Below are 15,658 nucleotides of genomic sequence, written 5' to 3'. Positions count from 1 at the left end.
AGCAAGCCGAAGCTAGTTACTGGGCTAGACACCGGGGTTTTCTTCAAGCTGATGTGAAAGCTCAAACAAATTGGAAAGGGAGAATGCTTAGCCACAGCCGACTGATAATAGCGCGGGCATCGACGCCTCCCTAGGGCACGCCACGTCCTTGTAGACCCCACACATGGCTTCCCCATCGACCTTATCTTAAAAGGGAAGCAACATCCCCATCTCTTCCTTCCAGCATAAACTCTCTCTCTCTCTCGCGCGCGCGTTTACGAAACCGTTTGACCATTGTTAAGGTTATGACTGACTAGGCGGTAGAGCGGACGGATCGCAACCGTATGAAACAATTTGACCATTGCAACAAGGTGTTTGTTGCAAACCAAGCGAGCACAACATAGTGCTTATGCCAAAGGCTGGCTGACTTGGTAATAGATCGGTCGGCTGTCTCAGTGTCATCCAACGGCTGTGGAGGCGGCCGACCGTAGTGCCCAACTGAAAAACGCTCTATCCCATCACAAAAAGAAAGGAGAAAAAAAAACTGGAAAACGATCTAAAGTCGTCTAAACCCCCTGGAAGGAGGGAGGAAATCCCTAATAACCCCCGGTCGCCTTTCCACGGCGAAAGGTATCCCGGCGGCGATGGCGGCGGCTGCGGCAAGGTCCGGATCCCGGCGCTTGTTCTCCATATCCGCCCTGGTGCCACCGAAGCCACCGACCCTTCCCCCGAAGGCAGATCCCTTTGCCAGCCTCTTCGTTCCCGGTTTGATTCTTTCTTCCCCGTCCCCTTCTCCGTCTTCCATTATTTCCGCTTAACCACTCTCAGCTTTCTTCGCATCTAGAGATATACGCTTTGCTAACATGGGAGTGGTCTTGCGGGATTACCACAAATTGGCTAGGGTCAGGTAGCTGTTGTTTTGGCTGGGCAGTTCTCTAGTGAGGGCTTGGTTATATAAGCTGGCGTCTCGGACATTAGGCAACTTTTTTGGTAGCATGTTCACAAAGTTTACATATTGAGCTGTGCTGTTGCAGCATTGCTTATTCAAGCCCTGCATTATTCTATGGATTCGGAGTGCTTTATGATTACCCTTTTTATTCAATTATATAGATCTAATAGCTTGAAAAAAAACATACAGAGGGTACCATGGAATAGTTGCAAATCATAGACATGAATTATGTTGAGTAACCCAAGCATACACATGTTCTGGCATTGTTCATGTGATGCAAACTAATCGCACAACTGGTTCTTATAAACTAATTAGCGGGAGAGTTGTAAAAGGGTATCATTTCATGTGTACCATCATAGGAAATGAACTCTGTTCTGCATCCATGGATGGCTAACTATGAACCATATGATGAAATTGTCTGATTTTTCTGGAAGAGTTAGACCTTGTGAAAGATACTCCATACCTTGCTTAGATGGTACATAAAGATGGACCTATACACGAATCCAACCACATTTGTTCAATTTAGTCTCACGCCAGACCGCGTCCTGGCAAACTCTATGGGTCTTCTGTTTATCTGTGACAAAGCCTACAGCAGAGCACTGTGATGTTAGATGAGCATCTTTCTCTTGGAATCATAAAATTCTGCATGATCATGGAATGGAAGCTGACCACTCCTCTGAGATCCTATCATTCAACTGTTTGAGCTGAGACTACATATTGAAACTGAAAGATCGGTTGAATCAATGATGGACTAGCAGAACAGCGGCCCAGTTTGCAGGATGCATAATCCTGATTCTAACTACAATAGCAATCCCAACACTCCACTTTCTCTTTAGGTGCCTCTATTCCATCTTTGGTTTCTTCTGCTTCTCACTGTCAACTTTATTATTTTCATTTAACATACCATCACCAGCAGCGAAGGTGGTGATTGACTAAGCATCAGAAACTAGACCAGTGATGTTGCCCACTAGCAAATACCAAATAGGTGAGCAGTTCATGAGGAGATTGTGAAATTAAACCCAAATATTCGAGGCCGAAACTTCTCCAGTCTTGGTTCTTGCTTTATCCTACATGTGCACACAAGAAACTTTATAACATGGAAACCAGAAAATACTTTAGAAAGTACCAATTAAAGCCAGTGTAGTTATATAGACACTCTTGTGAGTACCATTTAAAGATATTGCAGTAACAGTGCAGACTTAAAATTTATCATAAGTTGTAATTAAATGCGTTAAATGTATTTCATCATATAGTTCCGCTTTCTATTTTGTGTCTTTTATTACACTTAGAAGTTTATGTTTGTTGCCCCCGTTTGAGTTGTTTCCTTTCATGTTGAACCTTCTGCTGTACGTAACGTCTGGATTATCATAGTATTAACAATGATTTATAGGGTTAGGCAAGCGAACAGCAGCTGATGGACTTAGGGGAGCTTTTGCAAAGTCTGGTGAAGTTGTGCATGGTATATTTTTCTTATACATTTAAACATTCATTCTTCACATGCTTGTATTCGTGAATGGTTCTGACATAATTGAGGATTAAAGTACAGCAAACAGATATAGCAAAGCACCGTAATTTATGTCTTGAGTTCATGCTATTCAATTTTACCAGAACTATTGCACAAATATAATGCAGTCAGGATTTTGTTGTTTTCTGCTAACACCTTTTAGCTGTAACTAATCCATCGTATAATGGCATATTCTGCCATTACCATGTGTCTGCATAACTTATGCCTTAAATTCATGTATAATTTTCAATTTTACCAGAAGAACTATTGCACGAATATAATGCAGTCAGGATTTTGTTGTTTTCTGCTAACACCTTTTAGCTATAACTAATCCATGGTATAATGGCACATTCTGCCATTACCATGTGTCTATCCATAATTTATGCCTTAGATTCATGTAATTTTTTCAGTTTGCCACAAGAATCATTAAGAATAGCTTCCATACACTTGTTTAGCGAATCTTCCTTGAAAATATTTGACAATTGCAATAGTACAAGTATGAGTTTTCTACCCTTGATCAAATCAGCTAGAATGAAAAGGTAAACGTAAAACTCTAGAAGCAAAATTAGAAGGCAAATATAAAACTTGCCTTGTTTGCCTTCTGTACCAAACTAATGGTAGATGGATATTACGTATTATTGTTCTGCCTGTTCTATCCTTCAGTTAAGTTGGGTCTGCCAATGTGAATTGCTCCCCGTTTCCATTCAAAATGTGTTAACTAACTATTTGACTTTTCTGTTCTTTGTTGTTAAATATGGACTGACAGTTATTTCAATATCGTGCAGGTTCTCTTTTGGCAAACCTTCCAGCATCATCTGTAAAAAATTCAAGGTGGTATATGATCAATGCAAACCGTTCAGGTCCTTTGACAGCGCGTAAAGAATACCGCAAAGTACTTCCTTCTTTCATAAGGCCATCTGCATCTTACTCCACACAAGCTTCAGAAAAAAGACCAAAACAGGTTTGTTAGCTAGTTCTGTTCCCTGATCTAATTTATTGAATATTGGTTTCTTGTGATGACCGTTGGTAGTTTTCAGCAGTGACTGACAGTGTTGTCAATTGTTTGAACATGCTACTATAAACTATGTATTGGCTGTGGAATATAGGAAACTATTAACCATGTCATTGTCCCCTCATTACCATCTGCAGTAGCGACTAATGATCAGTTGTGCATACACATGCATAAGCTTTACTAGTTTTATTTCATGTTCATAAGATTAAATGCTGTTGGGATCAGTGCATCAGGAAGCTGCTGCATCGTTATTGATCAATGCATATGCATTAGCACCTATAATGTGCTTTCGAACTATTTTTGTAGAATAGATTGTTAGGAGTTGCTCAAATGCTATGAGAATAGAACGATGTTGCATATACTGAAAAGGTTCTGTTTCATTGTTCATATCAGTATAGGTAATTGCTAGGTGCTTAATCGTCTTTCCGATAAAGCATCTTGATGTTGTGATATCAGATAACAAGCTCCTCGTTTACCTACACAAGATTTCTTGATAAGGCATGAATTATTGATCTAATAGGGAAAACTAATTATGTTAGTTATAGACTACAGTTTATCTGAAACTCTGGAATCTTGTCTATTCTCTTCGTTTATTCATTGACAACAGTTTGCCGCAAAAGGGCTGAGTACTGTGTATTTTCTCTCCCCTCAACAAAATTAATCACCTAACACCTGCATTTTCAGTTTTTGAGGCCCATTGTTCATGCATTTCTTCGTCTACACTTTAAATTTAAAGGAAACTTTATATGGTTCTGTATAGTTGTTTCCTTTTTCCTATTTCGTGAACATATTTTTCTTATGGTGCATGCCACCTTGGGTCATTTTTTTATTGCTTATAGAAGACTGCCACCTTTATCCTCAGGAGAAAACAGACTTGACGACTGTTGAAGATCCCTTTAATGCCCCTACCTACAATATACCTGAGAAGCCAGTGACATTTGTCGAGGGCGCCTCTTACAGTGTTGTAATACTTGCTGGGCTTGGAGTTGCTGCATTGGCTGGATACTCTGTTTTCAAAGAGCTTATATTTGAACCAAAAGAGTATGTATTTTGTGTTTTTCTGATTGAACCTAAGATGCCAAATAGCGCAATTAGTAAGAAACATGATAATACATATGGCCATATGGGCATGTTTACTGCCAAAATTTGGAGTCCCCATCACTACAATAAAATATGAAAATGTGTTTCATGATGGGTCTAATGACACAAATTTGGTATTGTATAAACTTGGTCAAACATGGACAACTTTGACTTTTGACAAAACTAGTACACCTTATATTTTGAAACAGAGGGAGTATCAGATACATAAGATAATAAGTAAATCAGGCAGGATTATCAAGTATGCGACGACTGATAACCTGCTAAAAAAAATCTCCACTGTCAAGTTATTTACTTGGTCAGCTTCAGGGAGAAGCTGAGTACCAGGAGCAGACCAGGTTAATAAGTACTCCCAAGATATGCCAACAACAAAGTTGGTTATGAAAGAGCACTTAGTTTGCTGCAAGTTTGGACTATCTACCGTCAAGTATATCAACCAAGCAATGGGGTTGGCACAAAGTACAAACCAATGGAAGAAATAGCATACATGTGTCAGCAATAAATATACTAAGAGAAAACCATTGTATTGTAAATGTTGACATTTTATTCCATAGTCTAGGTCAAACATATATATGTTTGATTTTCACAAAATTGATGCACCTTGTCTTCTGAAACGGAGGGACCGAGGGAGTAAGAAGTTTTGTATTTTTTACTGCCTCTGTTTTTTTTTTCATATCACAGGGTTATTGTTGTTGCTTTATGCCTGAGCATGCCTCTGTAGTTTACGCCATTCTTATTTCTGGAAAATGCCTGTGTTATTCCCTTGCAATGTGAATGGGAAATTGCCTAATGTTGCTACCATTCTACAGGTACAAGATTTTTGGGAAAGCTCTAGCAAGAGTTCAGAGTGATAGCCAGGTTTGTGGCTGTTCGTGTTATTTCTGTTGTCCCCTGGCATATTTGTTGTTCCTCTCTTAGTATACTTGGTCTCTCGCATGTTTGTCAGGTTACAGCCAAAATTGGTTACCCTATAACTGGTTATGGTACGGAATCCAGAAACCGTGCAGCTCGGCAGCGCATCCAAAACAGGGTTTGGACAGATGAGGATGGTGTTGAACATGTGGAGGTAGCATAAATTCCTGTCTCTAGTCTCTACAGCCGTGTGTTCTTTGATTATGCGGCTTACTTGCACATCAAGATAATGGTAGCTAAGTCAATGAAAATGGACAAGTTTACCGTGAGGGGCTGCAACAGTTAGGGTGACACTTATTCTCTGACAGTTCGTTAGCAGCATATGGTAATGAACCAATGACTCCCCTTGGCCAGGAGCAAGCTTCCAAATGACAACATAGGGAGAGAAACAGAGATGAAAGCAAACAAGATTTTTTTTCCTTCTAAATCAGTCTCGAGACATGATTAACGATAATACTTACTAGTAAAGAGAGTTTTAGAATGTAGTGGACCCTGGCAAGTTTATATGCTTTCAGATGCTCTACTAATTGGGCAAGCAAGGGACACTAGGATGGCATTGATGTGAATTCACGTAGTAATTTACATAGTTGTAGCGGCAAGTCTTTGAAGTTGGCTGATCAGTTGAAATTCACATGCATCATTTCAGGTAGGCTTTCATATCCGAGGGCCGCATGGAGCTGGAAAGGTGTTTGCGGAGATGTTCAAAGATAGCTCCGACAGGACATGGAAGTTCACGTTTCTTCTCGTCGAGATTACGTCACCGCGACCCGCACAAATCATGTTAGAATCTTACCTACCAGCATAAGGATGCAAGAGACAACATCAGCCGGCAGTGGCACATCCATGCGACACTTCATTTTACATCCCATCTCCAATGGCCTGAATCTCATGTTAAATACCCATCCTCGGATTAAAGAAGTTGTGAATTTTGAACTTCCCCGAAAGCATAAGTAGGAGGAAGATGAACCATCAGAGTTGCTGACCATCTCTAGTATCTTAGATATGGTGTACCCTGCAAGGACCTTGATGTTGTTGCTTTGTTTAGGTGAAAAGCGTGCAGGCACATGGTATACAGCCCATCTTTCCTGATGCTCCTCAAAACATGGGACGGAGCGAGTGATCCTTCATCTATCGAGTTTTGGTCCCATTTCAGGCAGTTTTAATGATGCACGTGGATTTCGTGCAAGCCTCCAATGATGTCCAAATAGCAATAATACTATCTGGTTACATTACGACTCTCAAGCCTGGGGTTCCAGGCATGTATGAAGTGATCTTCAATACAAGTGTGCATGTTTCTTTAGCATTGCTATAAAATCCAGTTAAAGCCTAGAGACGGTAAAAGTACAGATCAATAGTCAAACTACGGCATTATTTATTTATTTTGCGGGGGGAACTACGGCAATAAACGAAAGTATTTCCTCCACTGGAATGGCGATCAATTTTTTGGAATGACGATCAATTTGAGTTCTATACTGTTTCAAAAAAAAAATTGAGTTCTATACTATTCGCGTGATGCTTAACGATGGTCCTTTGCACCCCTTTGCGGGTGTCAAAAGGGGAAACGATAATATGCCTGCCTGGAGAACGAGATCACGAAACTTGTTTTCTTGCCCTGTGATGCTCCCGTTTGTGCGGTGTATAGTGTACACCACAGCAACCACTAGTACATGACAATCCCATGACCAAAATGCATTCGCGTACTGCCGCGAGATGAGATTCTAATCTGGCCATCTGTGGAATGGAAATGCGCCGAAATCGATCGTGATTTACGGACCACGACGTGATTGTTCCCTTGGCTGAAACCAAACTCGATCGGAATCGCCATGGCGGAACTGCCAAACTCAAAGTACAGCCTGCCGGCTGCCGCCATGTTCCTCGTGAGGTACACCATCAGGTCCAAACCAGGCGTGCCGCCAGCCTCCGCACAGCCGCCTCCAGCAAGGCCAGCATCCCCTCGCACTCGGCGACGATGGCCTTGTCCAGCCCGCTCCGTATCACGGGCGCGAAGAAGAGCCAGGACGCGGTCCCCGTCACGAACGCCAGCGTGGCCGCCGTCGCCGCCGCGCGCGGCGGCCGCCATGTGCCGCCCCGCCGCACCCACCGCCGCTCGGCCACCACGCACGCGCCGTGGAGGACGAAGAACGCGGTCACCTCCCCCGTGCCGGCCTCGAGCGTGATGTAGTAGAACATCACCTCGTGCATGAGGCCTGACACGAGGAACGTGGCGAGCACGCCGGCGGAGTAGCCGAGGCGGGCGCGCACGGGGCGGTACACGCTCGGCCGGAGCGCCCCGGGGACCATGAGGTTCCACCGGCGGCCCCAGAAGTCGCGGAGCGACGAGGCCAGGTACGGCCGGTCGAACTGCGGCTCCAGCTCCGCGCCGAGGAGCGTCCGGGCGAACGCCGCGGCGGACGCCAGGAAGAGCTCCAGCATCAGGTACACGTGCGCGCCGTCGAACGCGACCACGGCGTACGCCGGCATCCTCGCCCGGAGGCCACGGAGCGAGACGAGCGCGGCGAAGAGGGCCGCCTTGGCCGCGTAGGAGAGCAGGAACCCGGCAGAGAGGGACCGCGGCGAGGTCAGCGCTCCGTTCCGGACATTGATGGGGAGCGCGGCGCAGGCGGCGAAGCGCACGGCTGGGAGGGCCGGGTGGAGCGGGCCGTGGCCGGCGGCGAGGAGGAGCAGCTTGAAGCCGCAGAGCCAGACGAGGAAGAAGGCGGAGATGGTGCGGAGGTGGATGGAGGAGAAGGTGAAGGGGAGCACGGGGAGGAGGAGGAGCACCGGGAGGAGCGCCGCGAGGCGGGGGAGGCCGGGGCCCAAGCGCGAGGCGGCGAGGCGCGCGTAGGTCATGGCCGCGGCCACGGCGGCCGAGACCAGTGCAAGCCTGGCTAGTTCGGACGCCATCCCGCGCTCGATGAGCACAGCCGCTGCTGACCTGCTGAGATCTGGATGGACTCCAACGTCAAAACGATGATCCAATGAAGGTGTAATGCCAAACCAATGATCTCAAGAAAGATTAAAGAAAGGCGAACGCTTTGGTGTGCGATGCTTATGTTTTTTTTATGAACCTTCGTCATGCACTATTCATTTTGTTATTCCCTTCGTTTCAAAATATAATGTGTCCTCGGTTTCCGTGCTTCAACTTTGACCATAAATTTAACCAACGAGACTGACTGCAGCAGGAGCAAAAGTTATACCAATGAATTCGTATTCAAAGAAGTTTTCAATTATATAATTTTTGCTCCCGTCACAGTCGGCCTTGTTGGTTAAATTTATGGTCAAAATTGAACCTCGAGAAGTAAGTTACCTGAAAATTGAATTTGAGTCAGTCGATTTTTGTGGCCATTGATTGTTGCTTGAAGATTCGTGCTATCTTTTATTTTTCTGTTACTAGTAAATGAGCACGTGCAATGTATATTGATATTAAAAATTAACTGTACGTTGATATTAGGTAGGATATCAATTAGGTGTTAATTATGAGATTAATATAGATATTGTATTTGATATGCTATCAATTGCATACTCAACATGTTGGAAGCTCACCATTGCAGCAATCTAGGTCGTTGGATTGACATGGTTTGATGACCAAAATTAATTGAATCTACATCTTTGGGTCTCTTCATATTGGTATAGATATACATGTTTTTTATGTTATGTGGTGAGTCAATAACTTAATGGGTCAAGGCCCGTTGTAACACCCCGGATGTAATTTACCTAATATGTACTCCAACTCTTGCCGTTTCCGGCGCTAAGTTATTTTATTTCCTCGGGTTTGGGTTTTTGTCTCCATGTGTTGTTGTCGTTGTCATGCATCTCTTATCATGTCATCATGTGCATTGCATTGGCATACGTGTTTGTCTCATGCATCCGAGCATTTTCCCCGTTGTCCGTTTTGCATTCCGGCGCTCCTATCTCCTCCGGTGGTCATTTCTACCTTCTTTCGTGTGTGGGGATTAAACATTACCGGATTGGACCAAGACTTGCCAAGCGGCCTTGGTTTACTACCGGTAGACCGCCTGTCAAGTTTCGTACCATTTGGACTTCGTTTGATACTCCAACGGTTAACCGAGCGACCGAGAAGGCCTCGTGTGTGTTGCAACCCAACACCCCTCCAATTTGGCCCAAAACCCACCAAAACTCTCTCCATCATCTAGAGCGTTCGATCACGACCGCGTGGCCGAAAACCGCACTTCATTTGGACTCTCCTAACTCCTCCTATGCCTATATATAGACCCACTCCTGAAATTTTCGGATCTCTCCACCTCTAACCCTAAAAAAAATCAGCTCCTCCGCGCACCGGACGTGTCCGGCCCGCGCCGGACAACGTCCGCCGCCGCCCGTAGCCAACCGGGAGGTGCCACGTGTCCCGGCCGGCCTCCTCCCGACGCCGGCCCGCCGGGCCCAAGGCCGGCCCTCTCCGTCCCGCGCCTGGGCCTCGCCTCCTCCTCCCGAGCGCCTCGCCGCGCCGCCCCTTGCCATCGCCGCCCGACGCCGCCTCCTCGCTCCTGCGCCGCCCCACCGCGCCGCTTCCGCCGCCCGGCACCGCGCCGCGGTCTGGCGACCGTACCGCGCCGGCGCCGCCTCCTCCACGGTGTCGAACCGCCCCGGCCGACGCCTTCCATCTCCGGCAAGTCCCGCGCCGGCAAGCTTCAGTACTCCGGCGAACCTCGATTTCCGCGCCCGGCCAGATCCAGATCTGGGATATTGCTCTCGGTTGACTTTCTCCCGAAACCCTAATTATACTGCGTTTTTCATCATGCCGTAACTCCGCATCCGTAGCTCCGTTTCGGGCGTGTAGCATATCAAAATGTTCGTCTTAGAGAGTACATCATTTCATCTCATTGCATCATTTTCATTTGAGCTCATTTTGATGCTCGAAATGCTGTTGGAAGAGAGCTATTTGAGATAATTATCAGATCTGCTTCACCAAATAGCTATTTGTCATTTTTGCCATGATTAATGTGTGCATGATATGCTCCTGAGTTCTACATGAGTTTTGTTATAAACTTTGCCATCTTTCCAGAGGTGCTATCCATGTATTTTTGTGATATGTGTGGTGACTAGCACAAGCTTGCAAAGTAGTGCATTCGTTAATGCTGATTTCAGGGACTTAGGATTTCTCCAAGTCCTTGATCTGTTTTTATCAATATGCCATATGTTCATGTTGTTTCCTAGTGATCCGTGTCTCTTTTGAGGATGATCAGTAAGGATGTTTTGTTAATCTTGTGGTGCTCTATCCATCCATGTCTTTGTTTGCAATTATGCAGCATCCTAGCTTGAGTCAATCGAGCTCTACTTTTGCTATTTCGTGAATCCTGGCAAATTGTCTACTTGTTAGCGATTTTGCCGAGGATGTTGTGGTTGATCCGTGCATGCTATGTTGTTGTTCTTGCCATGTCTAGCTTATATAACATGTATTCTTGATGGGTGTATGTTTAGATTGTCATGACTTGCTCTGTAGCGAGTGCATCAAGCTCGTAAATATGCCTACTCGTTAATAGTTTTGCATGTTCCAGTTTTTCTCTAAGTCTGTAACCTGATTGTGTTTTTGCCATGTTCACATGCTTGCAATTGTATTTTCTGATCCCTTTTGGCTCAAGGTCACTAAGGGACTTTTGGTAAGCTCTTTGAGTAGCTCCATGCCATGCTTTACTTTGCCATGTTAAGTTCCTGTAGCATATAGTTTTCGTGCTCCAAAGTGTGCTATCTGATCTGAAATTCCAGGCTTGTGTTAATTTCTCTAAGTCTGAAACCTGTTTATCATTTGCACTTTTTCCATGCTTGTTTGAACCTGTTAATGGATGAATTGGCCGTAGCTCAGTGTTCATCTTTTGTCAAGCTTTATGAGTGTATCCCTGCCATGTATTTTGTTGCCATGTTTGAGTGTTGTAGAATATTTATCTTAATGCATTTAGATGGCTACTTGCTATTTATCGCAGACCGGTGCCATATTTGTTTTGTTTGCCATTTCCAAACCGTGCCTCCGATTCCGGTGTTGTTTATATCAATTTCAACCGAAATCACCTCACCTTTCCAGTGGAACTCTTGGATTTCCAAGTTGAGGCCAGGTTCAATCATTCCTTGTCAAATCTTGCATATGCATCACATATCACATCCCGCATAGCATACCATGTTTGCATCATGTTGTTCGAGCATTTGCACGTGGTTGATTGTGTTCCTTTTGCTTGTTTGTCTTGTTTGGGTAGAGCCGGGAGACGAGTTCGCTAAAGAGGAGCCCGTTGAGTTTGCTTTCGAGGATCCAGTCAACTCTAACAACTTTGCAGGCAAGATGATCATACCCTCGAAATCACTTCTATCTTTGCTTTGCTAGATGCTCGCTCTTTTGCTATGTCTATGCTACGATGCCTACCACTTGCTTATCATGCTTCCCAAATTTCCATGTCAACCCTCTTACCCACCATGTCCTAGCAAACCGTTGATTGGCTATGTTACCGCTTTGCTCATCCCTTCTTATAGCGTTGCTAGTTGCAGGTGAAGATTGGAGATCGTTCCTTGTTGGAACATTGTTTACTTGTTGGGATATCATTATATTATCTTGTTATCTTAATGCTTCTATATACTTGGTAAAGGGTGGAAGGCTCGGCCTTTTGCCTAGTGCTTTGTTCCACTCTTGCCGCCCTAGTTTCCGTTATATCGGTGTTATGTTCCCGGATTTTACGTTCCTTACGCGGTTAGGTGATAATGGGAACCCCTTGACAGTTCGCCTTGAATAAAACTCTTCCAGCAATGCCCAACTTTGATTTTACCATTTGCCACCTAGCCTTTTTCCCTTGGATTTCGCGGACTCAAGGGTCATCTTTATTTTAACCCCCCCGGGCCAGTGCATCTCTAAGTGTTGGTCCAACCGAGCGATGTCCGGGGCTACCAGGGGCAACTCTGGGCTGGCCTACCCGACGTCTTGCTCATCCGGTGTGCCCTGAGAACAAGATATGTGCAGCTCCTATCGGGATTTGTCGGCACATCTGGGTGGTGTTGCTGGATTTGTTTTACCTTGTCTAAGTTGTCTTGTAGAACCGGGATACCGAGTCTGATCCGAATGTCTCGGGAGAAGGTTTATCCTTCGTTGACCGTGAGAGCTTGTCATGGGCTAAGTTGGGACTCCCCTACAGGGATTTGAACTTTCGAAAGCCGTGCCCGCGGTTATGGGCAGATGGGAATTTGTTAATGTCCGGTTGTAGATAACTTGAACCTTAACTTAATTAAAATGAATCAACTGTGTGTGTTACCGTGATGGTCTCTTCTCGGCGGAGTCCGGGAGGTGAACACGGTGTTGGAGTAATGTTTGCCGTAGGTTGTTCTCTAGTTCTTCGTTCGTGCTTTGCCTTCTCTTCTCGCTCTCTTTTGCGAACAGGTTAGCCACCATATTTGCTAGTCGCTTGCTGCAGCTCCACATATTACCTAGCCTTACCTATAAGCTTAAATAGTCTTGATCGCGAGGGTGCGAGATTGCTGAGTCCCCGTGGCTCACAGATTACTTCCAAACCAGATGCAGGGCCCGATGAGTCCGTTCCAGATGATGCGCTTGATCTCAAGTGGGAGTTCGACGAAGACTCACGCCGTTACTATGTGTCTTTCCCTGATGATCAGTAGTGGTGCCCAGTTGGGGCGATCGGGACCATGTCGCATGTTGGGGTTGATCTTTTATTTTGGTACCGTAGTCGGACCATGAGTGCATTGGATGATGTAATGCTATTTATGTACTTTGTGTGACGTGGCGAGTGTAAGCCAACTATGTACCTCTCCCCTTATTATTTATTTACATAGGTTGTTGTGAAGATTACCTTACTTGCGACATTGCTTTCAATGCGGTTATGCCTCTAAGTCGTGCTCCGACACGTAGGAGATATAGCCGCATCGAGGGCGTTACAAGTTGGTAATCAGAGCCTTCCCCGACCTTAGGAGCCCCATTGCTTGATCGAATTAGCGGACGAGTTGAGTCTAGAAAAATGTTTTGAGTCATTTAGGAATTATATATCGGAGAGTTTAGGAATTCTTTTACTCCCCAGTCCCTTCGTCGCTCTGGTAAGGCATCCTGACGTAGAGTTTTGACTCTTCTCTTCTCAAATTTCACTAAAAAAAATTTAGGATCACGCGGGTATCTTGGAATCGTTCCGATGGATTTGTGACGAGAACATTGTTCTTGATGCCTCCTGTCATTTAGGGGTTGTGGCAGTGTCCCGGGGAGTTGAGCTCCGAGGTGTTGTCGTCACAATTTTATCATTGCAGTTCTGGAATACCTGAGTTTAGTTCGCCGACATCGAAAATCTCTTTTATGCAGTTGTTGGTGAGATAACCTCAACGCCACCCAGTACTGGGGCGGGAGTTCGGGAGTATTGCCATAACTTGTATAACGGATGCTTTTCGAAGGTTGAGGTAGACGATTTCCGAAGTTTTTCTCGGTTATGTGTTGAAGGATGGATACAGCTGGATGTAGGATTTGCTAGATTTGGGTGAGATATTATGCTTCCCCTGTATCCCCAACACCTGATTGCATAACCGGAAAGGTTCGGGAGTTTCATAGGTGGGAATTCTTGTAGCTCTAGTTCTTCTTCCACGGATATTTGGTTTGAGATTGGGTGATCCTTACCGAGTATTCGTTCTTGTTCCGTACCTTGTTGACTTTATTCCTCTACCTAAATTCTAAGTGGCTTCTCAATTTATGGATATGTGACCATTTCAATTGGAATGCATTCGTTCATTTTGTTCGGATGTGAAGACTATATGTTGCAATTTCTACCCGTTGGATTCAGCTTCAATATTTGTCTGTCAATGTGCTAATGGATGTCAACCTCTTCAGGATGGCTCCTCCAACATGCACGACTCCGAATCCTGATCCGCCACCACCACCCCCTCCTCCGGAGGCATGGCAAGCTGTGATGGCTGCTACCAATGCAAACACGCAGTTGATCATGCAAATTCTTCAAGAGCGCAACCAAGCGAACCAAGCGAACCAAGGCAACCAAGGCAACAATCAGAATCGCTTTGCTACACTCAACCAGTTCCTTGCTAATCAGCCAAAGACTTTTAGCAATTGTGTTGAGGCAACCGATGCTGACGATTGGCTCGTGGACTTGTGCAAGCATTTCGAGTGCAGTAACGTCAGGCCTGAGGACTTTGTCAAGTTCGCTTCCTTCCAACTCAAAGACCAAGCTACATAATGGTTTTAGCAGTACAAAGATTCCAGAGGAGGCCGTGAGATTACCTGGGATGAATTCCGTCAAGACTTCAAAGCTCATCATATTCCTCAAAGCGTGGTTGAAAGGAAGCATGAGGAATTCCGCAACCTGAAGCAAGGCTCTATGTCTGTCTATGACTACAACAAGATGTTTCAGAAGCTCGTCCGCTTTGCTAAGCAGGACGTCCCTGACAAGAAGAGCATGATATACCAGTTCAGGGGTGGTCTCAGAGAAGAAATCCAGTTAGCTCTCGTCCTCTTTGAGCCCAGGAGGTACGATGAGTTTTACAACATGGCATTGAAGCAAGAGGCTGCTCAACTGAAGTGTGATGCTTCCAAGAAGCGAGTCAGAGATGCGACTCCTTCTTCCTCTACTCAAGTGGCTAAGCAGCAGAAGTATTGGCTTCCTCCTCCTCCGTTCCGTCAGCCTTTTCAGCAGAAGAGCAAAGGTGGCAGTGGATCTTCCCACCCACCCAACCCTGGCTTTCAGAACAAGACTTCGTCTCAAGCTCCAAGATCGAGTGCTTCGTATCACCGTCCGCTTTCAGAGGTCACGTGCAACAAGTGCCAACAGAAGGGTCACTATGCCAACAAATGCTTCAATCAGAGGCGTCTCCCTCCTCCTCCTCCTGTCAGATCGGCAAGTACAGCTATGGTCAAGTATAACACCAAGTCCGCCAAGGTCAACTTGTTGAACGCAGCTCAGGCAGAGGACTCGCCAGATGTGATTATGGGTAACCTTTCTGTTAATGACATTCCAGCAAGAGTTCTTTTTGATACTGGTGCATCTTTATCATTTTTATCGAAGCCTTTTGCATCCATGCATGATGTGCATACTATTGATTTGCCTAAGCCGATAGCGGTTTCTTCTCCGGGTTTGTTCATGAACACCAAAATGTTGGCTCCGGATGTTACTATCACGTTGGGCGATTACAAGTTTCTTTCTTCTCCAATGGTCCTTGGTAACTCGGATATTGATCTTATTCTCGGAATGGATTGGCTTTCTAA

The 15,658-nt window shown here is 45.3% G+C and overlaps 2 protein-coding genes across 2 annotated transcripts; one reads left to right on the top strand and one right to left on the bottom strand.

Moving 5' to 3' along the window:
- The first annotated feature begins 500 nt into the window (after nt 1–500).
- Nucleotides 501–6,754, top strand: LOC125536798 (putative mitochondrial import inner membrane translocase subunit TIM21). Its single transcript, XM_048700064.2, has 7 exons — nt 501–744; nt 2,319–2,387; nt 3,218–3,393; nt 4,307–4,485; nt 5,352–5,400; nt 5,489–5,608; nt 6,101–6,754. The coding sequence occupies exons 1-7, from the start codon at nt 624–626 to the stop codon at nt 6,257–6,259; spliced, it is 873 nt and encodes a 290-aa protein (XP_048556021.2). The 5' UTR covers nt 501–623; the 3' UTR covers nt 6,260–6,754.
- A 270-nt stretch (nt 6,755–7,024) lies between these two features.
- On the bottom strand, nt 7,025–8,509 carry LOC125536795 (putative long-chain-alcohol O-fatty-acyltransferase 4). Its single transcript, XM_048700063.2, has one exon. The coding sequence runs from the start codon at nt 8,356–8,358 to the stop codon at nt 7,345–7,347; it is 1,014 nt and encodes a 337-aa protein (XP_048556020.2). The 5' UTR covers nt 8,359–8,509; the 3' UTR covers nt 7,025–7,344.
- Nucleotides 8,510–15,658: the final 7,149 nt, after the last annotated feature.

Source organism: Triticum urartu, chromosome 2A, assembly GCF_056163025.1.
Source record: "Triticum urartu cultivar PI428250 chromosome 2A, HENAU_Tu73, whole genome shotgun sequence".
Lineage (NCBI taxonomy): Eukaryota > Viridiplantae > Streptophyta > Magnoliopsida > Poales > Poaceae > Triticum > Triticum urartu.
Note: the sequence above shows the minus strand (reverse complement) of the source record. Positions and strands in the feature narration are given on the sequence as shown.

Excerpts from the sequence above, each read along its gene's own strand:
- LOC125536795 (XM_048700063.2), bottom strand. The coding sequence starts at position 8,358 with ATGGCGTCCGAACTAGCCAGGCTTGCACTGGTCTCGGCCGCCGTGGCC.
- LOC125536798 (XM_048700064.2), top strand. The coding sequence starts at position 624 with ATGGCGGCGGCTGCGGCAAGGTCCGGATCCCGGCGCTTGTTCTCCATA. Across the intron at positions 5,401-5,488 it reads GAGTTCAGAGTGATAGCCAG|GTTACAGCCAAAATTGGTTA; the intron begins GTTTGTGGCTGT and ends CATGTTTGTCAG. Across the intron at positions 5,609-6,100 it reads ATGGTGTTGAACATGTGGAG|GTAGGCTTTCATATCCGAGG; the intron begins GTAGCATAAATT and ends GCATCATTTCAG.